The sequence below is a fragment of the Erinaceus europaeus genome, chromosome 12 (genome assembly GCF_950295315.1).
Source record: "Erinaceus europaeus chromosome 12, mEriEur2.1, whole genome shotgun sequence".
In the NCBI taxonomy this organism is placed as follows: Eukaryota; Metazoa; Chordata; class Mammalia; order Eulipotyphla; family Erinaceidae; genus Erinaceus; species Erinaceus europaeus.
In genome coordinates this window covers 12,439,048-12,464,517 of record NC_080173.1, presented here as the reverse complement: position 1 = coordinate 12,464,517, position 25,470 = coordinate 12,439,048, and the positions used below count along the sequence as shown (strand labels likewise).

The window sequence follows — 25,470 nt, the reverse complement described above, 5'->3', positions numbered from 1 at the left end:
CTTATGGTGGTGCAGGGGATTTTGAATCTGGGACTCTGGATCCTCAGGCACAAGAGTTTTTTTTTTTTGCATAACCATCATGCTATCTACCCCTACTCAGTAAATAAAATCTTTTAAATTTATTTATTTATTTATCTTCTTAATGAGAGATATAGAGACCAGAGCACTGCTCAGCTCTGGTTTATAGCAGTGCTGGGGACTGAACCTGGAACCTTGGGGCCTCTCGCATGAAAGAAGCATGGGGCCAGGCAGAGTGGGTACCTCAGTGGGTACCCACAGGACCATCAGTGGCCCTCCCTCCCTGGGCTGCACTACGTTTGCACCCTGACTTGAGACATCCTTTGATTGCTCTGAGATCCCCTCCATCCCAGCCCCTCCAGCCCTGCCCCTGCAGGACTCAGGCTCACATTGAAGGCCTCCTCCAATAGCTCCACGATGTTGGACGAGTCCTCCTGCAGCAGACCCAGGGAGGAGACGGGGAAATATGTGTGCAGCTTCTACAGGGGGGAAGAACAGGCCCTAAGTCGAGTGCCTGACAGTGCTCAGCTCACCACGCTAGACAGCAGCTCTGCGGTTACCTGCACTTTGCAGGTAGAAGAGCAAGTTGATGCCTGGGGCCCGAGGGTGTGATCCCGAACCTGCCCTATAAGCCCCCTTCCTACTGGGAGCAGGTTTGGGATCAGTATCAGACTATCCCTTCTCATCACCTTTGGGGGGGATCAGGAAGCTTTGAGAAGGAAGGAAAGAAGGAAGGAAGGAAATGAGTAATGAAAAAAGGGAGGGACCAGGAGATGGCACACCTGGTTAAGTGCACATATTACAGTGCACAAAAACACAGGTTCAAGCCCCTGGGGTGATCTTTGTGAGTGGTGAGGCAGGGCTGCAGGTGTCTCTTTGTCACTTTCTTTCTCTATCTCCCCCTCCTGTCTCAATTTCTCTTTGTTTCTATCTAATAATAAATAAATAATATTTTAAAAATAGAAAAGAGGAAGAGGCAGCCCAGGAGGCGGCAGAGTCGATAAAGCCTTAGACTTTCAAGCATGAGGTCTCGAGTTCAGTCCACATGACAGCATCACAAATGCCAAAGCAACACTCTCTCTTGATCATTGATGTGTATATACACATTTAGAAAGAAGTAGGAAGAAGAGAAGGATAAGAACAAAAGTAGGGGGCCATGTGGTGGTGGACCCAGTTTAGCGCATATAATGCTAAGTAGAAGGACCTGTGCAAGAATCTGGGTTTGAGCCCCTGGTTCCCCATCTGCAGGAGGTAAGCTTGGTAAGTTGATAAGTGGTGAAGCAGGTCTGCAGGCATTTCTCTTTCTCCCTCTCTCTCCTTTTTAAAAATTACTTTATTGGGGACAGGGGTAGATAGCATAATGCTTATGCAAAGAGACTCTCATGTCTGAGGCTCTGAAGTCCCAGGTTCAATCCCCCGCACCACCATAAGCCAGAGCTGTGCAGTGCTCTGATATATCTCTCTGTGTCTTTCTCTCTTTGCATCTCTCTCAAAAATAAAATAAATAAAATACTTTTAAAAAATTACTTTATTGGAGGCTGGCTGATAGCACAACAGGTTAAGTGCACATAGTGCAAAGCACAAGGACCTGTGTAAGGATCCCGGTTCGAACCCCGGCTCCCCACCTGCAGGGGAGTCGCTTCACAGGCAGTGAAGCAGGTCTGCAGGTGTCTATCTTTCTCTCCCCCTCTCTGTCTTTCCCTTCTCTCTGAATTACTTTTTTTTTAATTAATTAATTCCTTTCGTTGCCGTTGTTTTATTGTTGTCATCGTTGTTGGATAGGACAGAGAGAAATGGATAGAGGAGGGGAAGACAAAGAGGGGGAAAGATAGACACCTGCAGACCTGCTTCACTGCTTGTGAAGCCACTCCTCTACAGGTGGGAAGCCGGAGGCTTGAACTGGAATCCTTATGCCAGCCCTAGTGCTTTGCACCACCTGCACTTAACCCACTGTGTTACCACCCGACTCCCCTCTTTGCATTTCTTTCTGTCTTATCCGACAACAATAAGGGCAACAAAACAGGAAAAATGGCCTCCAGGAGCAGTGGATTTATAGTGCAGGCACTGAGCTCCAGCGATAACCTTGGAAGCAAAAAAAATAAAAAAAAAAAAACATTTATTTTTATTTATTAATACGAAAGATGGGGGAGAGAGAAAGAGAGAGAGAGAGAGAAAGGCATCACTCTGGTACATGTGCTGCTGGTGATCCAACTCAAGACCTCATGCTTGAGAGTTCAGTATTATATTCACTGTGCCACCTCCTGGACCACCTCTCCCCCCTCTCTATCTTCCCCTCCTCTCTCAATTTCTCTCTGTCCTACCTAATAAAATGGAAAAATGGCCTCCAGGAGCAGTGGATTTATAGCGCTGGCACTGCATCCCATCAATCATCCTAGAGGCAAAAAAAGGGAAGGAAGGTGGAAGGAGGTGATGTGAGAGGCGTCCACATGCCCAGCTGGCTCCCTCCCACCTGCATACCTCGTAGTAGCTGTAGGAGTAGTTGGTGACAGCGAAGATGGGGATGATGTTGTGTTTCCCGAGCAGACGCACCAGAGTGGGCACGGACGGGTAGTCCTGTGTCCTGTACTTGGTGTAAGTGCCAGTGGCATCCAGGTGGCACTCCTCATCGTTACGGTGCATGATGCCGGCCAGTACGTTGGCGCCATCTGCCTCGTAGTGGAAGGCGGACTCAGTGGAGAACACCAGTAGGTGGGTGCTGTCAGGGCGCCAGCCAATGTCACTCTGGGGAGGGTGGGGAGGGGTCAGGAACGGGCTGCTCACTGGGGGCATTTGTCACCATGTTGTGTGTGACAGTGTATGTAGGAAACCGACAGTGGGAACTGGGAGTGGATGAAGGCCTGAACCCGCCTCAGCTGACAGTCCCCAGGCTTTTCACTACTCTGTGAGAAATGTTACTTGGCACCACGGATGGAAGCCAGGGTCTCATACATGCAAAGTCTGATCTTCTTTCTACGCATGCGTTACGTTTCCTGGCACCTGCTAGAATATTTTAATGTCGTAACACAAGTTGAAGGGAAAAGGCTGACAAAAATGGTATAGCAGGCCCAGCAAGGCAGCTCACTTGGGAAGGCACCTGCTTTGTCATGCATGGGACCCAGCAAACTAGGGGAGTCTCCCTCTATCTCTTTTTGTCTGAAATAGCAGGCTCAGAGCAGTAAAGCCCCAATGTTGACAAAAATACAGTAAGATAAAATAGCATTGGCAGCATAGCTCACCTGGATAATGCACCTGCTTGCTTCATTACACACATGGCCCAGGTGCTAGTCCAGCCCCCACTGTACTGGGAGAAGTTTTGGTGTGGTGGTGTCTTTCTCTTTCCCTCTCTCTCTCTCTGAAGAAGTCAACTCAAAAGGGTGTAGTCCTAGCAACAACAACAAATAAGTAAATAAAATTGGTATAAAAATAAATAAGAGGAGGGTCGGGTGGTAGCGCAGCAGGTTAAGGGCACATGACATAAGCGCAAGGACTGGTGTAAGGATCCCGGTTCAAGCCCCCAGCTCCCCACCTGCGGGGGGGGGTCACTTCACAAGCGGTAAAGCAGATTTGCAGGTGTCTATCTTTCTCTCTTCTCCTCTGTCTCCCCTCCTCTCTCTATTTCTCTCTGTCCTATCCAACAACAATGACAGAAATAATAACAATAATAATAACAACAGCAATGATGAACAACAAGGGCAACAAAAGGGGAAAAAAATAGTCTCCAGTGGATTTGTAGTGCAGGCATCAAGCTCCAGAGATAATCCAGGAGGCAATAAATAAATAAATAAATAAATAAGTGGACTGGGGGAGATAGCTTAATGACGATGCAAAAGACTCCCAAAGTCCCAGGTTCAATCTCCAGCCCCACCATAGCCAGAGCTGAGCAGTGCTAAAAGAAAAAAACATAATGAGCGATAAAATAGAAACAGTAGCGCATGGGAATTTGTTAGAAAAAAATATTGGGAAAGGTCAGGTGGTGCTACACCTGGTTGAGAACACACATTACAATGTATAAGGATCCAAGTTCAAGCCCCTGGTCCTCAACTGCAGGGGCAAGTGTTACAAGTAGTGAAACAGTGTCTCTCTCCCTTTAATTTCCCCTGTCCTTCTCAATTCTTCTCTGTCTCTATCCAAAACAAACAAAATAAATATTGTATATAAAAAAGGAAAAGCCTTAAAAAAGAGAGAAAAAAAAAAGAAAAAGGCTTTAAAAGGCTTTTTTTTTTCCTTTTTTAGAAAGAAAAGGGGCGGAGGGTAGATTGCATAATGGTTATGCAAACAGATTCTCATGTCTGAGGCTCCAAAGTCCCAGGTTCAATTCCTTGCACCACCATAAGCCACAGCTGAACAGTGCTCTGGTTAAAAATAATAATAATAATAATAATGAAAAAAATTAGGGGCAATTTTAAAAACTGTTAGTACAGAGAAAGTTGTTATGATAATGTTAAGTGGAAAAATACAACTTTCAGGATTATAAACATACTGAGTCCTACTACATAAAATAAGGAAAAGTGAGGCAGGGGTAGACAGCATAGTGGGTATACAAAGAGACTCTCAGGGCTGGGTGGTGTTGCACTTGGTTAAGTGCACATATTACAGTGCGCAAGGACCCAGGTTTGAGCCCCCGGCCCCCACCTGCAAGGGAAAGCTTTGTGAATGGTGAAGCAGTGCTGCAGGTGTCTCTCTGTCTCTCTCCCTCTCTAACACCCCCTTCCCTCTTGATTTCTGGCTGTCTCTATCCAATAAAGAAAGATTAAAAAACAACAACAAAAAGGGAGTCAGGCAGTAGCACAGCGGGTTAAGCACACGTGGCGCAAAGCGCAAGGACCGGAGTAAGGATCCCGGTTCGAGACCCCGGCTCCCCACCTGTAGGGGAGTTGCTTCACAGGTGGTGAAGCAGGTCTGCAGGTGTCTGTCTTTCTCTCTCCCTCTCTGTCTTCCCCTCCTCTCTCCATATCTCTCTGTCCTATCCAACAACGACAACAACAACAATAACTACAACAACAATGAAAAACAAGGGCAACAAAAATGGAAAATAAATAAATATAAAAAAATTAAAAAACAAACAAAGAGACTTTCATGCCTCAGGCTCTAAAGTCCCAGGTTTAATCCCCTGCACCACCATAAACCAGAGTTGAGCAGTATTCTGGTACGAAAATAAATAATATAAAATAAATAAGGAAAAGTGAACAAAATATGTTGCTTTGGTTCTAAGAGTTGCTGTGTGATGATGGTGAAGTTATGGTAATTTCTGTTGTCTTATAAACTATCTGTAATATGTATACAATTATTTTGAAAATCAAGAGAAAACACTGACCCCCTTAAAGGAAGTGTCGTCTTTGGCTGTCTGGCATAGTGTGAGATTGGGTGGGAGGCTGGCTTCAAGGCACTGAAGATTCCAGAAGCCCAAGACTTATGTCTGCCTCACTGGCCCAAGAAGGTGATGATTGTCCAGTTCAGGCAACCTTGGCTCCCGACACATCCAAACATGGGTGTCATTGAGTTTCATCCTCAAGACCAGGGTCTCAGCCTGTCTGAGGGCCCAAGGGTTTCCAAGCTTGATGCCAGGCTATGGAGAAAAGCACCAGTCAGGGGCAGGCCCACAGGCCCTGGCACTCACTGTGCACACAGCTGTCTGCAGGATGGCATCAAACCCTCCTTCAGGGGCGTCCAGGTTGCCTGAGATCCTCTCTCCTTGCAGTTTACTCCGGAACTCACCCACATCTTCCGTCAAGCTGATGACATTCTTGAAGGAGAACGGGGCATCACTGTTGGGCCAGGGCTCCTTCAGCCTGGGCAGAGGTGGGAGGGAGAGTCAGGAAGAGATGGCAGTTACGCCCTCCCTGGGCACCATCCCCTCACTCATTCTGACTGTGTCTTGTAGATTTGTGCTAAGTATTCCACTCCGAGTTTCCATTTTTGTTTTGTTATTGTTATTACTAGGGCTTCACTGCTCCAGGCTGGCTTTTTCAGAAAGAGGGAAAGAAATCCCAGTACTGAAGAGTCCCTCAGTGCTATAGTACTTCCATGTGGTGGACTGGGGGCTAGAACCTGGGTTGCAGGCATGGCAAAGCAGGCACCTTCCCAGTTGAACTATCTCACTAGCTTCATCTTTCACTTCTTTGTCTATTCCTTCCCTTCTTTCTCCCTCACTCCCGTTCTTTTCTGCTTTTCTCTCTCTCTCTGTTTTCATTTCTTTTTTCGTCTTTCTTTTTGTGAAATCAGGGCTTTGCACATGCGTGATTTCACAGATCCCAGGCTGATTTTTTTTTTTTCTTTTTCAGATAGAGACAAAGAGAGCAGGATACTCGCCACCAGAGGAAGTTCCAGTACTGTGATGTCTTGTCCTCTTTTTCTTTTTTTTAATATTTATTTTATTTATGTATTCCCTTTTGTTGCCCTTGTTGTTTTATTGTTGTAGTTATTATTGTTGTTGTCATGTTGGATAGGACAGAGAGAAATGGAGAGAGGAGGGGAAGACAGAGAGGAGGAGAGAAAGATAGACACCTGCAGACCTGCTTCACCGCCTGTGAAGCGACTCCCCTGCAGGTGGGGAGCTGGGGTTCGAACCGGGATCCTTATGCCAGTCCTTGTGCTTTGCACCACCTGCGCTTAACCCGCTGCACTACAGCCTGATTCCCTTGTCCTCTTTTTCTATAGGAACAAAAAAGCCACCCAGAGAGGTGACATTTCACGTCTGAGGCCCTACTCCACCAAAGCAAAGTCTACCAAACTAAGGCAAGTGTAAAAGTGGCAGTTAGAAATTTGTCTTCAAGAACACTATTATTTCTTTTTTTCTTTTTCTTTTTAAAAAATATTTATTTATTTATTTATTTATTTACTTTCCCTTTTGTTTCCCTTGTTGTTTTATTGTTGTATTCATTACTGTTGTTACTGATGTCGTCATTGTTCGATAGGACAGAGAGAAGTGGAGAGAGGAGGGGAAGACAGAGGGGGAGAAAAAGACAGAGGCAACTCTCCTGCAGGTGGGGAGCCTGGATCCTTCCACCGGTCTTTCCACCGTCCTTGCGCTTTACACCACCTGTGCTTTTAACCCTCTGCACTACCACCTCCCGACTCCCCAAGAGCGCTATTATTTCTTTAGCAAATTTAGGCACAACAACTAGTTCTCTGATGTATCATTACCAATCCATGGAATGACTACCAGTTTTAAGACAAAAGCTGAATGCATTATGATGTGAGTGACGTCACTGATGGGTCTATCAAGTCATCAGTGGTCAGGAGATAGCTCACCTGGTAGAGTGCATGAGGCCCTGCATTTGAATTCAAGGTTTGAGTATTTATTTGCCCTAGGATTTCTTATCTTGATTTCTTTCTTTCTTTCTTTCTTTCTTTCTTTCTTTCTTTCTTTCTTTCATTTTTTTGCCTCCTGGGTTATTGCTGGAGCTGGGTGCCTGCACTATGCATCCACTGCTCCTGGAGGCTATTTTTTCCCTTTTGTTGCCCTTGTTGACTATCATTGTTGTTGTTGTTATTACTGCTGTCGGTTGTTGAATAGGACAGAGAGAAATTGAAATAAGAGGAGAAGACAGGTGGGGGGGAGAAAAAGATAGACACCTGCAGACCTTCTTCACTGCCTATGAAGTGACCACCCTGCAGGTGGGGAGCCGGGAGGCTCGAACCAGGATCCTTACACTGGTCCTTGCGCTTTGCACCATGTGCGCTTAACCCGCTGAGCTACTGCCTGGCCCCCTTTTTTCCTTTCTATTTGTAGGATAGAGAGAACTGGAAGGGGAGGGGGGAGGGAGAAAGAGACTTGCAGCACTGCTCCAACACTTGTGAAGCTTCCCCCATGCAGCTGGGGAGCAGAGGACCGAACCCATGTCCTCAGGCATGGTAATATGTGCACCACCCAGCCTCTGGTTTCTCATTTTGAAACATATTACACTGGAGGATAAACAAACAAACAAACAAAACAACAACAACAAAAACAAACAGAGGCACAGGGCTGAACTCACTTTTACCATAGAATTTTGGGATGTTTGTCCACAGAGACGTGGCAATGACTGGAACAGTGTAGAAGCTTTTTGAAATGTGACAATAGACTCAGTAGCAGACGGCATTCTAGTATTTGGAAACAAAGCCTCTCTTCATGAAGGAAGACATTCAATGAAGCATGGTGTTTAAAAGTATTGTTGATTTTTTAAAATATCTATTTATTTCCCCTTTTGTTGTCCTTACTGTTTTTCATTATTGTCGTAGTTATTATTGTAGTTGTTACTGAAGTCGTTGTTGTTGGATAGAACAGAGAGAAATGGAGAGAGGAGAGGAAGACAGAGAGGAGGAGAGAAAGACAGACACCTGCAGACCTGCTTCAATGCTTGTGAAGCGACTCCCCTGCTGGTGGGGAGCCGGGGGCTTGAACCAGGATCCTTATGCCGGTCCTTGTGCTTTGCACCAAGTGCACTTAATCCACTGCGCTACCACCCGACTCCCTATTGTTGATTTTTCATGTGTCAGATGTCCTTTTTAATTAATGTCTCTTGTTTTTTGTGATTTTTAAAATTATTTATTTATTTATTCCCTTTTGTTGCCCTTGTTGTTTTATTGATGTTGTTGTTGTTGGATAGGACAGAGAGAAATGGAGAGAGGAGGGGAAGACAGAGAGGGAGAGAGAAAGACAGACACCTGCAGACCTGCTTCACCGCTTGTGAAGCGACTCCCCTGCAAGTGGGGAGCCGGGGGCTCGAACCGGAATCATTATGTTGGTCTTTGCGTTTTGCGCCACTGGTGCTTAACCTACTGCGCTACCGCCCAACTCCCGTTTTCTGTGATTTTTATGTTTTTATAGAAAAGTCACCTTATGGTTAATCACACATGTGGCAAGATCTTTGGAGGAAAAAAAAAATGCTTGTGGCAAAAACTGCCAGCAAATCTAGCCAGTACCCACTCCCAGTGGGTGTCCTGAGTGCCGATGAGGCCCAGTCACTTGGTCACTCACTTCTCAGGCCTCATGTCTGTCTGGGGGACGCTGACTTTGTCCACAAACTTGCCGAATCCAATAGTGTAGTCACTGGTGAGCTGACTCAGGACCCGGGCTGGAAAAAGAGGGTGCAGCTGAGCTCCATCCCCTCCCCCTTCCCCCCAGGGCCTTGGGGGGCTGGCCCAGGAAGCAGGAAGAGGGGCAGCAACGACCTGCTGTCCATACTTGGCATGAGGCACCTCAGCTCATGCTCACCACGGTCTTTGTCCCTTTTACAGGTGAGGGAACTAGCTAGGCCTTAGGGGACCTGAGTCAGGAGAATGGCAGGTTGGGTGGGGGGATGGTGGAGCAACTGGTCCATCTGTCTGCATAGCTCAAGGTCACTCCAGGGTTGCTTTTCTTGTTGGGGCTGGAGGCTCTGCTGCCTACAGGCCTGGGCTTTCTCTGAAGGGCTAAGGGGTGACTAGCTGGGACCATCCCATGAGAAAAAGGGGGGAGGGGCTTCTTAGGGGCTCAGGCATCCTATCTTCCCATCTGGGGTGGGTACAGCTGTCCTGGGACCTGCCCATGTGAGCAGATGCTCAGCCAGTTGGGTGAGCTCACCCTCTCCACACCAGCCCCACCATACCCAGGTTTTGCCCCATCTGCTTGAGGTTGTCCAGATCATCAGACATGGAGTTGGAGAAGTCCATGAGAATGTACAGGTCCACAGGGCTCTCCAGGGGCTCGAAGACTTCTAGCGCAAAATGCCGCTCCTCACCAGGCCGAAGCCGGACCCGCAGCCCCTGGGGAGACACTTGGCTGCGGTGCAGGGTGGTATCGATCTGGGTCTCCTGTGTCCATCGGAGGGAGAACAGCTTAGCTGAAGGGTGCTCCAGAGACCCAATGGCCGGGACTCTGAACACTGTCAGCTCCAGGCCGAGAGGGCCTGACCTCCCCTGAGCCCCACTCCAGGCACCTCTGTGATCTCAAAGCTGCTCTCCATGACCACCACGCTCTCCTGCCGGCAGCCAGCAGCCAACAGCTCTGCCTGGGTGTTGCAGCGTCGATCCTTGAACATCTGGCCGGAAGGAGATGGGTCTCTGTTGGCAGGAGGTCATGCCCATCCTCTGGGCAGTTCTAACCCCCCCTTTTTTTTTCTCTTTTTTTAACCAGAGCACTGCTCAGTCGTGGCTTATGGTGGTTAGGGGACTGAACCTGGAACTTTGGAGCCTCAGGCATGAGAGTCTGTTTGCATAACTATTATGTTATCTACCCCCACCCCCTTTATTTAGAGGCAGGTGGAGAGAGCTTGCTTTCTTCAATGCGGTGAGGGGCCGGGCTCCAACTTGGATTCTGTACAGGACAAAGCAGTGCACTATGCAAGTGAACTATTCTGCTGGTCCTATTCTAACACTTTTCCCAGCCCCAGGCCACTGCTGCCCGGCTGGAAGCTGGGCTGAGGGCGTGGTAAGAGTGTGGTGCTGTTAGGGGCGGGACAGTGTCCCCAGGGGGCAGGAGGCGGTGACTCTGGGAGGCTGAAGTCACCTCATCCGTGCAGTAGGCGCAGTCCGGGTCCACACGGATGCACTCGGTACAGCTCTTCACCTGGGCCTTCTTGCAGCGGTTGGCTGGAGGATGGAGACCGGCAGATCTGAGGCTGACTCACCCAGGACCAAGCCCTTTCCTTTCCCCCTGAGCATGTTGGTCTGGGGATGGTGGTGGGGGAGGCTCTCCAAGTTATGGAGGAGCAAGTTATGCAGGACTGTCCCAGGTGGCTTGCTGGGAACCAGCAGGGCCGGATCTCAAACTTGGAACTTCCCGCTCTATCGGGAGGAGAAGGAAGGCGCTATGGGCTGCGCCAGGGGCTGGCTGACCTCTGGGCTGCATTTCTGGGCAAAGGGGAGAGTGACTGTCTCTATCTAGGTTATGGCTACACCCCCAGGGCATGGCCCAAAGCCTGACACACAGTAGGTGCTCAGTGAATAAAGGCATCAACACTTTGGAGTTTCCCCAAAAGTACTCAACTAACTTTCCTTTAGTTGTTAGCAACTGAAAATCCCAGCTAGCCAGGTTTAATCCCCAGCACCACAATAAACCAGAGCTAAGCAGTGCTTTGGTTAAAAAAATAATAAAAAAAAAGTAAATAAACAAATAAAAGTTAAAAAAAAAAAACACCTAAAATCCCAGTACGGACCTACTGTGTGTACCCAGTAAATAGTCTCCCCCCTCAATCTGTGGTCACAGTGGCAAAATGTCCTTGGTAGGAGCCAGTTCCCGCCACTTGCTTACTACAGAGGGCAGGTGACAAGGGCTGGGGCTCCTCCAGACCCCTGTGCAACTTTCTCCTCTGCTTAGACTCAATGCAGGCTTGAGTGCCCTTGTTCTTTAAGTGCTGACTCTGTTATGGAGACCAAGTAAGTGTCCCTTCGCTCTTGGTATTTTGGGGTTACACAGCTCAGACCCAGGGGCCCCAGTCCTCATTTATTGAATGGCTAAGTGCATGTCTGGATGGGACATGTAGCAAACCCACCCCACCACCCACCGCCCACCTTACCACCACCTCCTGGACTGCACCCCAAGAAAAGCGCAAGAGCATGCTGGGCTTACCCATGTTCCCGGAGAGGCTGAGGCTTAGCAGGGCTGCCAGCAGCAGCCTGGTCCTCAGGCTGAGAGGTGAAACCATCATTCTTGTTCTGTGTGATAATAACAGCCATTGACATCACATGCCTGCCCATCTGCCACCTGACCCCTGCCCTCGGCTCCCTGGACCCTGCCAGACTCCACAGGAGAGGTGTTCCCAAGCACTCCCATGGCACAGATGTAGAAACAGGCTGAGAGGGCTCCAACTCTACTTTCCCACTGCCCCTTCTGTGCCATCCCAGAAGTGATGAGATGCCCTGCAGGTCTGCTCCCTGCCCCAGGGAGGGCCCGCTCTGCCCTGAGCCCCAGGCTCTGAGCTATTTGTCTCTCTTGTGCTGGCAGAGCTGATTCTGCCTTCTTTTCTCAGACACCAGGAGTCCTGGGTAAGGCAGCAGCAGCAGCAGCAGAGAGAGAGCGCCACCAGGTGGGCTACCCTCAAAGAGTCCTGGTTCTTTATTTCTTACCCTTACCCCTGTCTTGCGCAGTGCAACATGGAGGGGAGGGGCCAACAGTGGGGGCTGGGAAGGGGAGCAGGCTGCTTGATGCACTTAACTAAGTCTGGCAAAGGTCACCTGGTCAGGGGAGAGGTCGTGCCACCCCCTACCCTCTACTTGTCCCAAAACTGAGTTTTCAGGATTCCTGAAAAGTTCACCTTTTCTTTTCTTTTTATAATTATAAATTATTTATTTATTTATTGCTTCCAGGATTATTGCTGGGGCTCAGTGCCTGCACTATGAATTCACTGCTTCTGTGGCCATATTGTTTCACTTTAAAAAATGTTTATTTATTTATTTATTTATTTGATAGACACAGCCAGAAATTGAGAGGGAAGGGGGTGATAGACAGGGAGAGAGACACCTGCAGCCCTGCTTCTCCACTTGTGAAGTTTTCCCCCTGCAGGTGGGGACCAGGGACTTGAACCTGGGTCCTTGTACGCTGTAACATGTACATTCAACCAGGTGAGCCACCACCCGGCCCCTATGTGGCCATTTTTTCAATTTTTTTTTTTTGATAGGACAGAGAAATCGAGAGGGGAGCAACCCACCTACAGATGGGGAGCCAGGGGCTCTAACCTGGATCCTTGCACTTCATACTATGTGCGCTTAACCCAGTGCCGCCGCCCAGCCTCCTTATTTATTTACTTATTTATTTATGTAGAGACAGAGGGAAATGGAAGATAGAGAGGGAGACAAAAAGACATCTGCAGCACTACTTCATCGATTGTAAAGTTTGCCCCCTGTAGGTGGAGACTGGGGCTTGAACCCCTGTCCTTTTTTTTTTTTTTTTTTCGTTGTTGGATAGGACAGAGAGAAATGGAGAGAGGAGGGGAAGACAGAGAGGAGGAGAGAAAGACAGACACCTGCAGACCTGCTTCACCGCCTGTGAAGCGACTCCCCTGCAGGTGGGGAGCCGGGTGAACCCCTGTTCTTGCGCACTGTAATGGGTGTGCTCAACCAGGTGTACCACTCCCTGGCTCCCCAAAGCTCACCTTTTCAGTTAGTCTAGAGACACATTAGAAGTGTGTGCACGTGGGAGTCGGGCAGTAGCGCAGTGGGTTAAGTGCAGGTGGCCCAAAGCACAAACACCAGTGTAAGGATCCCAGTTTGAGCCCCCGCCTCCCCACCTGCAGGGGAGTCGCTTCACAGGCGGTGAAGCAGGTCTGCAGGTGTCTGTCTTTCTCTCTCCCTCTCTGTCTTCCCCTCCTCTCTCCATTTCTCTCTGTCCTAGCCAACAATGACGACATCAATAACAAAAACAATAATTACTACAACAATAAAACAACAAGGGCAACAAAAGGGAATAAACAAACAAACAAACAAACAAGTGTGTGCATGTGCACGCACACACATAGGCAACTTCCTACTCTGGGAAGAGCAGGCCTTGGCCAGAGCCAGTAGGCCTGCAGTGCCATTAGCAGTGAAGGTGAAGCCCTTGGCATCATTTTCTATTCCCCAAACACCTAATGGCCCATGCTCACTGGCTCTCCCTCCTAGAGCTCATTCTTGTTCCCTGTTTGAGGGGCAGGTGCAGCCCCAGGCTCTGGGAGACACCCCCCCCCCACACACACACACACACACAAACACACACTATGTAGAGGGCTTAAGAAGGCAAAACTTGCTTCCCTTCTTGACAGGCATGAGGCCTCTAGGAACCCAACTGCAGGTCTGGCATATAAGGGAAGCCTTCTTCCAGGGGTCCTAGGACAGGGATCCCTGTGTCTGTCCAGAAAAGGCACTTTTCCGTAGCCTGGGGCTTGGGCACCACACCCACATACTGCACAATACAGGCTGTAGATCCAGCTCCCCGGGCCACCATTACACACAAATACAGGCTCTTACTCACGCTCCCAGCCCCACAGGTTGGGCACACAAGCCCGTGCCCAGCACTTCACAGCTGCGGTTGCTCTTTAAGGTACACGGGAATCCAACTGAATCACCCCACTTTCCTCCCAGATGAGGAGGCAGGCACACACATCCCCCTGCACGGTGGAGGTCCAGTCCCCGGCAGTCCAGAATTCCCCACGTTTAAACACCTTCAGAGGCTTTCAGATGCCAATTAAGGGGTGAGTTATACCTTCAGGAGCATTTTCCCTGAGTCAACTTGTGGTGAAAAGTTCTTATTTGTTGGTGAAAAGTAGATGGCCAAGAGTCAGGTGGTAAGACACTACTCTGCTCAAGGACCCAGATTCAAACCCCTGGTCCCCACCTACAGGGGAGAAGCTTCATGAGTGGTAAGCCAAGGCTGCAGGTGTCTTTCTTACTGCCTCTCCACTCTCAATTTCTCTCTGTCTCTATGCAATAAACAATACATTCAAATATATTTAAAATAAAAGGGCAGGGGTAGATAGCATAATGGTTATATAAAGAGACTTTCATGCCTGAGGCTTGCTTCAAAGTCCCAGGTTTAATCCCCTGCACCACCATCAGTGCTAAGCTGTGCTCTGGTAGAAATAAAATAAAATGGGGGTCGGGCGGTAGCGCAGTGGGTTAAGCGCATGTGGCGCGAAGCACAAGGACCGGCATAAGGATTCCGGTTTGAGCCCCCCTGGCTTCCCACCTGCAGGGGAGTCGCTTCACAGGCAGTGAAGCAGGTCTGCAGGTGTCTATCTTTGTCTCCCCCTTTCTGTCTTCCCTTCCTCTCTCCATTTCTCTCTGTCCTATCCAACAACAGCGGCATCATCAACAACAACAATAACAACTATAACAACAAAATAAAAAAACAAGGGCAACAAAAGGGACAATAAATAAAAATAAATAATAAAAAAGTTTTTAAAAACATCTAAAAAATTAAATAAATTAAATAAAATAGGGCCAGATGGATAGCATAGTTGTTCTGCAAAATACTTTCATGCCTGAAGCTCTGAGGTCCTAGGTTCAATCCCTGGTGCCACTATAAACTAGAAGTGAGCAGTGCTCTGGTCTCTCTCTGCATCCTTTTCTTTGTATCTCTCTCTCTTTCTTTCTCATCAAAAACAAATAAATAGAATATTAAAAATAAAGTAGACAGTGATGTGCAAATCAATGAGATTTCACATGAAAGTCCGGATGGTGGACTAATCAGAAGAGGCCTCCATGGTGGGCTGGAGAATCAGTCTCCAGTTCCCTGTCCAAGAAGAATGTAACAGGCACCTGAATGTTGTCACACACAGGGGCCTCACACATGGGGATAGGCATGTGTTGCAAATATGCTGTGACCCAAAGGCACACAGAGTCAGAGCTCCCTCCACACCCACCCTCCTTGCTCAGGGCCCTTGCTCAGCATCTCTGCTTCTGCCAACCCCGTCTCTCCCCCACCTCTCTACTCCTCACCTGCTTTCTCACCCACAGTCACCAGGCACAAGAGTACAGGCATCCCTCCACCTCACCCCCCTCCTCCTCTTTCCCACTGCCCCCAGCATGCAGACCTTCAGTCATTACTTCTGGTCAAACCACTGTGCTTGTCCCTGAGGTTCAGGGGGTGGTTAGGTGAAGGGGATGTGGGGAGGACCCCAGTTCTACCCCTGTGAGTCGTCATCCAGAGCCCCTGGGTTGCCCCAAGGGGGGGTCTGCCACTGGAGAAGGTTGCACAGGTGGGCACAGCCCCCTAGGTTCTACAGTGAGGTCCTGGAGAAAGGGTGTCCTGAGGTGTCTCTGGAAGGAGGGCAGGGAAGTAACTGGCCAAGGGACGAAGAGAATCAGGGACTCCCCAGACCCCTGGTGGACTGGCACCACAATCAGCAGGCCCTGCTCGGCCAAACAGGAAGGGCCTTTGTTGCTCTTCCCCTCCCTCCCTGTGCAAGTCCCCCTGGAGGTGCCCAGCCCAGCAGGCACCTGGCCTCTGCCCTCTTCTGTACATACACCCAGTGCCCAAGCTTGGCTCCTGACTGCCCTCCCCTGCTAGAGGGCTGACCCACCAAAGCCATCTTCAGCTCCCCCTGCCCCTCTGCTTCAACTGTCCCCTGAGCACACCCTGGCAGGATGGGCGCCTGCCCCGGGCAGCACCGGGTCCAGGGCCCAAGGACTTGCCAAGCTTCAGGAAGCCCCCGGGGAGCTGGGGAAACAAAAGCCCCTGGGCCTGCCCGGCCAGCTTCCCCGCGCGTGTCTATGCTGGGCGAAGAGACTCACTTTCTCCTTTTTGCCTCGGAGGCTGAAGAGTGGGCGCCCACTCCTGGCGGCCCGGGCGGGCTACCCGAGGGGGTGCGCAGGGTGTGTCCGGGCGCCCCTCCCGCCCCTTGCCCCGCGGCGCCCGGGGGCTGCACCCACCTTGGCCGGGACTCCCCGCGCTGCGCTGGGCTCGCGGGCTGGGGCAGCGGCGCGTCGGGCCTGGCTGTGCGAGGGCGGCGGCGGGATCGGCTTTATGGGCGGCGGCAGGTAGGGGCGCTGTGAGTCAGGCGCCGCATTCCAGCGCAGCGCGCACCTGTCGGGGCAAGAGCCGGGGCAGCAGCCGGGCCCGCCCCCCGGAAAAGGCTGCGGCTCCCGCGGCGCCCCTAGACCCGGCAGCGGGGGCGAGGGAGGAGCCACCGCGCCCCAGTCCGTCCCCCCTCCCTGCCTTGGCATCACCCCTTCGCCAGCCTCCAGGCTCCTGACCCGGGGGCCCCCGCGGCCTCCGGCCTGGGGTGGCTCCTCGGTCCCGGCCGGGTCACCACCCTCGTCCAGACCCTGGGCCCGAACCACCACCACCACCCCGACGGCCACCGACGGGATGCACCTCCATCCCGCCAGGACCAGCCGAGCCCTGGTCCCAGGCGCTGCTGAAGCCAGGTGCCAGCTCTGCTCTGCCATTCTCTGCGCTCCCCTCCCCTCTTAAATTGGTTATCTTTCCTTTTTCTTTTTGATCATTCCTTTTTTTTTTTTTTTTTGCCTCCAGGGTTATCGCTGCGGCTCAGTGCCTGCACTACGAATCCACTGCTCCCCGAGGCTTTTTTTTTTTTTCATTTTGTTGCCCTTGTTGTTATCGTTGCCATTGATGTTGTTGTTGTTGGATAGGACAGAGAGAAATCTAGGGAGGAAGAGAAGACAGAGGAAGAAAGATAGACACCTGCTTCACCGCTTGTGAAGCGACCCCCCTGCGAACTGGGGGATTGAACAGGGATCCTTGAGCCAGTCCTTGCTCTTAATACCACCTGCGCTTAACCCGCTTCGCTACCACCCGACCCCCTAAATCATTATTTTTTTTTTTAAAGTATTGTATTTATTTTAGTTTTGAGAGAGATGCAGAGAGAGAAAGACACAGAAATATCAGAGCACTGCTCAGCTCTGGCTTATGATGGTGCTGGAGATTAAACCTGGGACTTCGGAGCCTCAGGCATGAAAGAGAGTCTCTTTGCATAACCATTATGCTATCTATCCTCGCTAATCATTATTTTAAAATTTTTATTTGATAGAGAGACAGAGAGGAATTGAGAATGGAGGGGAAGATAAAGAGACAGAGAAACACATCCAGCCCTTCTTCATCACTAGAGAAGCTTTGCCCTTGCAGGTGGGGGAGCCAGGGGGCTTGAACCTGAGTCCCTTAACACTGTAATGTGTGCACTTAGCCAGAGATCATTTATTTATTTTTCAATTGTCACCGTGCTATGTCAATTATCTTTTTACCACGCAGGTTAATATCTGTTTATATATTTATGTGTTCATGTATGTTTTATGCGATTTAAGTTAAAGACAGCTTAATGCCCCATTCTTTAACACTCTACCCTGCATCTCTCAACAGCCCCCAAGGCACCACAATCACTGTATCACATCTAAGAAAATAAGAGTATCTGGGGCCGGGCAGTGACGCACCTGGTTAAGTGCACATGGTGCACAAGGACCCAGGTTCAAGCCCCTGGTCCCCACCTGCAGGGGGGAAGCTTTGCGAGTAGTGAAGCAGGGCTGCAGGTGTCTCTGTCTCTCTCCCTATCTCCCTCTCTCAACTTCTCTACCCAATAATAAATAAAAATGTTTAAAAAATTGAAAGAGAAAAAAAGGAGAAGAGTATCCTAATGGCTGTGACTCAGTCCATATGTATGTCTTATCTGTTCCAGAACTGTCTGTTACACCAGAGCAGTGCTCAGCTCTGGTTTATGGTGGTTCTGGGGATTGAACTTGGGACCACTGGTATGGAAGTCTTTTCGCCCAACTACTACTACGTTATTTCAAAGGGAAACACTATGCTGCTTCCTTTTGAATCCAAGTCCAACCCCTGTGACCCAGTACATTTGATTATTTTATCACCTTCTTACTCTAAAACTCCACCCCACCTCTGTCATTTAAAGAGCCAGGCCAGTTGAATGTTCCACAGCCTGAATCAGTCTGCTTGCTTCGTTGTGGTGGATTTGTTATTTCAGTCTCTTCTAAACTGGAAGTTGGGTCTGAAAGTCTGACCAGACACCACAGCAGCTCCATATGCACTTGTGAAACTGTCCCTTTTTGCAAGGTGCTTATATGTGGTGGTCAGATGTTCAGACCTGGGTCCTGAAGCCTGGCAAAATGTGAGTTCTATGAGATGAGCTGTCTCTTCGTCACTCGTCCTTTTAATGGTCAGTTTCAGAGTGAAGACTTGTTATGCTGGGGGCCAGGCAATGGCACAGCTAGTTAAATGCACACAAGGACCCAGGTTCTGTCTGCAGAGGGGAAGCTTCTGGAGTGGTGAAGCAGGCCTTTAGGTCTCCTGTCTTTCTCTCTCTCTCTCCTCTCAGTTTCTCTCTGACTTATCAAATAAAATAGAAGAAAAAAAAGAATTTGTATATTCAATTCTACTGGTGGCAGACATTTTCCTTTCTGCATTAAGTATTATCGTCTGGATAGTTTTTTGTTTATTCAATAATTTATAAGTACAGTGTCGTGATATAAGAAGAAATATGGCCAGGTTCTCAACGGGATAAGTTAGTTGTGGGACTTGCATAAGTAAGACTCTGGGTTCGACTGCTGGCACCACATATGCTGGAGCCGTGCTTTGATCTCTCTTTAATAAAATAAATCAATGGGGAGGCCGAGATAGCTTGCCCAGGAGAGCACACATTTTATCATGTGCAAAGACCAAAGTTCAAGCTGCCACCCATCACATGGGAGCAACCATCCAGAGTGAAAACTCCACAAGTGGTGAAGTGATGCTATGGTGTCTCAGTGTGTCTTTCTCTTTCTGTCACCCTTTAAAATGTTGTAAAATTCTTATTATTTAAAAAATATTTATTTATTCCTTAGCATATGAGAGAGAGAGAGAACACTAGAGCATCACTGTGGCATATATGATACTGGGGATGGAACTCAAGACCTCACGCTTTACATCCAAGCCTCTTGTCATTGGGCAGCCTCTTGGGTACAGAATATCTTTTAAAGATTTTCATTCATTGGAGGGCTAGGTGTGGCACACCTGGTTAAGTGCACATAGTATGAAGCTCAAGGGCCCGTGCCAGGACCTGTTTCAAGCTCCCCACCTGCAGGAGGGACGCTTCGCAGTGGTGAAGTAGGTCTGTAGGTGTCTTTCTCTCCTTCTCTCTTTTTTAAAAATCTATTTGATTTTCAATTTTTAATATTTACTTATTTATTCCCTTTTGCTGCCCTTTTTTATTGTTGTAGTTATTATTGTTGTTGATGATGTTGTTGTTGTTGGATAGGACCGAGAGAAATGGAGAGAGGAGGGGAAGACAGAGAGGGGGAGAGAAAGATAAGACACCTGCAGACCTTGTGAAGCGACTCCCCTGCAGGTGGGGAGCCGGGGGCTTGAACTGGAGTCCTTATGCCGGTCCTTGAGCTTTGCACCACCTGTGCTTAACCCACTGTGCTATGGCCTGACTCCTAGTTTTAATTTTTTTTAACTTTTTTTTAATACCAGAGCACTGCTCAGCTCTGGCTTATGGTGGTACAGGGGGACTGAACCTGGTACTTTGGAGTCTCAGACTTGATAGTCTGTTTGCATAACCATTATGTTATCTACCCCCCTCTGCAGACCTGCTTCACTACCTGTGAAGCGACTCCCCTGCAGGCAGGGAGAGGGGGGCGGGCTCGCACCAGGATCCTTATGCAGGTTCTTGCGCTTTGCGCCACGTGCACTTAGCCCACTGCGCTACCTCCCAACTCCCTTCATTGTTGTTTTTATTTGCATTTCTCTGACAAAGACTTGGAGCATCTTTCCACAAACACTAGGAAAAAGGGGTGAAGGTGTGGGGAGGGACATAGGTACACAAGCTGCAGTTGGAGCATTTTTTCATGTGTTTCTCGGCCTTTTGGATCTCTTCTGTGGTGAATATTCTGTCCATGTCCTCTCCCCATTTTTGGATAGGGTCATTTGTTTTCTTGTTGTTGAGTTTGGCAAGCTCTTTATATATGTTGGTTATTAAACTCTTGTCTGATGTCTGGCATGTAAAGGTCTTCTCCCATTCTGTGAGGGGTCTCTTGGTTTGGGTAGTGGTTTCTTTTGCTGTGCAGAAGCTTTTTAATTTGATGTAGTCCCATAGGTTTATACTTGCCTTAGTCTTCTTTGTAATTGGATTCGTTTCATTCAAGATGTCTTTAAAATTTATGCGTCCAGAGGACCTAGTGGGGGTTGTATTGTTATATGGGAAACTGGGGAATGTTATGCATGTACAAACTATTGTACTTACTGTTGAATGTAAGACATTAATTCCCCAATAATGAAATTTATGCGGAAGAGTTCTGCCAATATTCTTTTCTTATTTTCTTTTTTCTTTTCTAGAACACTGCATAACTCAGGCTTATAGTGGTAAGGGGGAACTGAGCCTACAACTTTGGACATCTTTTGCTTTGTGCTTTATGCCCCCCCCCCCCCGAGCTAGAGATTTTCATGAGAAAGTGAGAGACCAGAGTGCCAGTCAGGCACATATGGCACCAGTGATGGAGCCAGGAGCCTAAGACATGCAAGTCTTGCACTCTATCTCCTCCCCTCCCCTTCCCCAACAAATCTAAAACAAATAAACCAACAAACGAGAGAGAGAGAGAGAGAGAGAGAGAGAGAGAGAGAGAGGGAGAGAGGTTTGGTGTCTTGGTCCTGGAGCAGTTCCAAAGTGACAAAGGTGATAGGCGTGTCTTTCCTTATTCATAACGAGCCCTTTCCAACCGTGCTAGAGTTTGTTAGTGGGGTGACTTTTGGAACACCACTAAGGATGAGGTGGGTGGTTGCCACAGAAACCTGTCCTGTGATTCAAGAGCTGATTTAACCTCAACACCTCTTTCCTTCCTACCTCCAGAGAGGGGGCACAGAGTAGGGACTGACTCCTATGGCAATAGGAATGGCAAATCCTTTACTCAGTTGTGCCACCATGAAACTCCTCATCTGGTGGTAGCACAGCAGGTTAAGCACATGTGGCATGAAGCACAAGGACCGGCATAAGGATCCCGGTTTGAGCCCCCCCAGCTCCCCACCTGCAGGGGAGTCGCTTCACAGGTGGTGAAGCAGGTCTGCAGGTGTCTGTCTTTCTCTCCCCCTCTCTGTCTTCCCCTCCTCTCTCCATTTCTCTCTGTCCTAGCCAACAACGATGACATCAATAATAATAATAACTACAACAATAAAACAACAAGGGCAACAAAAGGTCAAATAAATAAATAAATACTCCTCATCTGAAGGAGGTGCAAGGAGTTTCCAGGTTGCTGAGAGTGGGGAGTGGGCTTGAACCTGAGTTCCTGCACACGGTAATGTATGTGATCATCTGGGTATACCACTCTCAGGCCCTGGGAGGTGTTTTTTTTTTAATATTTATTTATTCACTTTTGTTGCCCTTGTTTTATTGTTGTAGTTATTACTGTTGTTGTTATTGATGTCGCTGTTGTTGTATAGGACAGAGAGAAATGGAAAGAGGGGAAGACAGAGAAGGGAAGAGAAAGACAGACACCTACCTGCAGACCTGCTTCACTACCTGTGAAGCGACTCCCCTGCAGGTGAGGAGCCGGGGGCTTGAACCGGGATCCTTATGTGGGTCCTTGCGCTTTGTTGACACCTACACTTAACCCTGCGCCACCCGACTCCCCCCCACCCTTTTTTTTTTTTTGCCAGAGCACTGATCAGCTCTGGCTTATAGTGGTGCAGGGGATTGAACCTGGCACTTTGGAGCCTTAGACATGAGAATCTCTGTGCATAACCATTATGCCATCTACCCATGGCCGAGTTTGACTTTTTTTGAGGGTAATTACAAGTTTTCTTTCAGAATGGTTAAACTGAATCAGATTTGGCCAGTGAGAGATTCCTTTAGACAAGCTCCTTTGAAACACTCCTGTTGGTGCTGGGTGGTGACACAACTGGATGAGAGAACATGGTACAATGTACAAGGACCAGGGTTTGAGAACCTGTTCCCACCTGCAGGGAGAAAGCTTTGTGAGTGGTGAAGCAGTGTGCAGGCCTCTTCCTTTCTCTCTCCCTATCTACCCCTTCCCTCTCAATTTCTGGCTGTCTCTATCCAATAAAGATAATAAAAACCAAGGGAGTCGGGCGGTAGTGCAGCTGGTTAAGCGCAGGTGGCGCAAAGCACAAGGACCGGCCAAAGGATCCTGGTTCAAGCCCCCGGGCTCCCCACCTGCAGGGGAGTCGCTTCACAGGCGGTGAAGCAGCTCTGCAGGTATCTCTCTCTCCCTGTCTTCCCCTCCTTTCTCCATTTCTCTCTGTCCTACCCAACAACGATGACATCAATAACAACAACAATAATAACTACAACAATAAAACAACAAGGGCAACAAAAGGGAACAAATAAATATTTAAAAAAGATAATAAAACCTTAAAACAAACAACAAAAACACTCCTCTTAAAGCTTTCCTGCTTTCTGGAACAAACTGTTCCTGACCTGCTTATATTTCTCTGAGGAGGCCTGGTTCATTTTCCTTCTTGGTCTTTTTCTTTTCTTTTCTTTCTCTCTTCTTCCAAAGATCTATTCATTACATATGGGAGTGCTTCACAATGTGGGGGAGGAGGGAGAGGGAGGAGACAGAAGCAAGCAAGAGGACAGAGTACCCTGTCAGTACAAGAGGCTCCAGGGATCAAACTGCGAATCTCAGACATGAAAGTCTGATGCTCCATCCACTGAGAAAGTTTCCCACTTGGAGGCCTGGCTCACTTACAGATCAGGATCTGGACTCTGCATACTCATTGCTTCTGTCTTTCCATGAACACAGCTAGGAAAATTTTTTATCTGCAAACAAAAACCATTTCACTTTCTCCTCTAATCTGTATGGCTTTTATTTCCTTTTCGCAGTGGTTAGAACTTCCACAACTTTGCAGGTGTTCCATTAATTTGGTGTGAAAAAAAAAAAAACAACTTTGAGTTTAGATTGCAATTTCCAACTCCAATAGCTTTTTCTTAGTTTTATTGCTGTAGCCCTTTCCTTTTTACCTCCCCCCCCCCTTTTTTTTTTTTTTTTTTAACCAGAGCACTGCTCAGTTCTGGCTTAGTATGTATGGGGGACTGAACCTGGGACCTGGGAGCCTCAGGCATAGAGAGTTTGCATAACCATTATGCGATCTCCCCTACCCTTATTTCCCCTTTTTACATGAAGGGGAACATGCTCTATCTGCTGTCCTGTACTTTGCCCTTTTTTACTTTATCTCTTCTGAAGATCACTCTATGCCTGACTATGAAGATCTTCCTCATTCTTTAATGGTTCAACAATCCTTCAAGGTGTTTTCATTATAGAGATTTTTTTCTTTTCAAGATTACCTTTGCAGCAGGGAAATGGCTCAGCTTGTAGAGCACAGAACATGCATAAATGAGACTCCTGGGTCAATCCTTGCTACCACATATGCTAGGGTGGTGTCTCGCTTTTCTCTTAAAAAATAAATATTGGGGGGTGGAGGGTAGCACAGCAGGTTCAGCACACATAGTGCAAATCTCAAGGACTCGCATGAAGATCTGGTTCCAACCCCCTAGCTCCCCACCTGCAGGGGTGTCACTTCACAAGCCGTGAAGCAGGTCTGCAGGTGTCTTTCTCTCCCCCTCTCTGTCTTCCCCTCCTCTCTCCATTTCTCTCTGTCCTATCCAACAAGGGCAACAACAACAACAAAATTGGAAAAATGGCCTCCAGGAGCAGTGGATTTGTAGTTCTGGCACCAAGCCCCAGTAATAACCCTGGAGGCAAATAAATAAATAAATATCCGGTTGAGGAAACTGCATAGTGTATGCAAAAGACTTTGATGTCTGAGGTTCCCAGTTCCCAGGTCCAATCCCCAGCACCACCATAAGCCATCACTGAGCAGTGCTCTGGTAAATACACAAACAAAAAGCAAACCTTAAAAAAACTGAACCTGAGGCGTCGGGTCGTAGCACAACAGGTAAAGGGCAGGTGGCACAAAGTACAAGGACCAGTGTAAGAATCCCGGTTTGATGGGAGTCGGGCTGTAGCACAGCGGGTTAAGCGCAGGTGGCGCAAAGCACAAGGACTGGCATAACGATCCCGGTTCGAACCCCGGCTCCCCACCTGCAGGGGAGTCACTTCACAAGCAGTGAAGCAGGTCTGCAGGTGTCTGTCTTTCTCTCCCCCTCTCTGTCTTCCCCTCCTCTCTCCATTTCTCTCTGTCTTATCCAACAACAACATCAATAACTACAGCAATAACTACAGCAATAAAAAGGGCAACAAAACGGATTAAAAAAAATCAAAAACAAAAAAGTGCACTGTGTAAATCTCTGCTGTTGTCTCTCTAGCTCCCACTTTTTTAATTGTTAAAAATTCTTTGTTGAGGGCTGAGCAGTAGGCCAGTGGATTAAGTGGCCACCGTGCAAAGTGCAAGGATAGGCATAAGGATCCTGGTTCGAGCTCCCAGCTCCAGGGGGGTTGCTTCACAAGTGGTGAAGCAGGTCTGCAGGTGTCTTTCTCTCCTCCTCTCTTGATTTCTCTCTGTCCTATGTAACAACAATAACAGCCACAACAAGAGCAACGAAATGGAAAAGAATGGCCTCCAGGAGCTGTGGATTCATAGTGCAGGCAGTGCCCCAGCGATAACCCTGGAGGCAAAAAAAAAAAAAAAAAGTCTCCCAGCCTTCCCAGAATGAAAAAGAATTACGAGAACAAGAGAGATTTCAGGAAAAGAAAAAAAAAAGTATTTACTGGATAGAGACAGAAGAGGAAAAGGGGGGGGGGGAGATAGAGACACCTACAACTTGCAAAGCTTTCCCCCTGCAGGTGGGGGCTGGGGGGCTTGCATCCAGTTCCTTGCTCATTGTAACGTGTGCTCTCAAAACCATGCACCACCACCCAGCCCCTCCCACATCTTTCTTGTCTTTTTATTTTTTATTGCTTCCAGGGTTATCACTGGGGCTCAGTGCCAGCATTATGAATCCACTGCTTCCAGTGGCCCTTTCCCTTTTTTCCTAGTTTGTTTTGAGAGAAATTGAGAGGGAAGGGGGAGAGGGAGACAGATACTGGCAGAGCTGCTTACCACTCATGAAGTGTCTCCCCTGCAGGCAGAGACCAGGGGCTTACACACAAATACTT

General features: G+C 48.4%; 1 protein-coding gene across 6 annotated transcripts in view; it reads right to left on the bottom strand.

Annotated features, from left to right (window-relative positions):
• ITGB4 (integrin subunit beta 4) overlaps nucleotides 1-16,467 on the bottom strand; it is a 46,573-nt gene extending 30,106 nt beyond the window's left edge. Inside the window, exons 1-9 of one of the 6 annotated variants that reach the window (XM_060202765.1) lie at nucleotides 16,324-16,467; nucleotides 11,549-11,634; nucleotides 10,487-10,569; nucleotides 9,918-10,019; nucleotides 9,588-9,792; nucleotides 8,978-9,074; nucleotides 5,636-5,807; nucleotides 2,497-2,760; nucleotides 408-497 (exon numbers count right to left, since the gene is read on the bottom strand). In XM_060202765.1, coding sequence (XP_060058748.1) covers nucleotides 408-497; nucleotides 2,497-2,760; nucleotides 5,636-5,807; nucleotides 8,978-9,074; nucleotides 9,588-9,792; nucleotides 9,918-10,019; nucleotides 10,487-10,569; nucleotides 11,549-11,627 — 1,092 coding nt within the window. In that variant the 5' untranslated portion in view covers nucleotides 11,628-11,634; nucleotides 16,324-16,467. The other 5 variants (XM_060202761.1, XM_007525322.3, XM_060202763.1 and 2 more) reach the window with 5 other exon arrangements.
• Nucleotides 16,468-25,470: the final 9,003 nt, after the last annotated feature.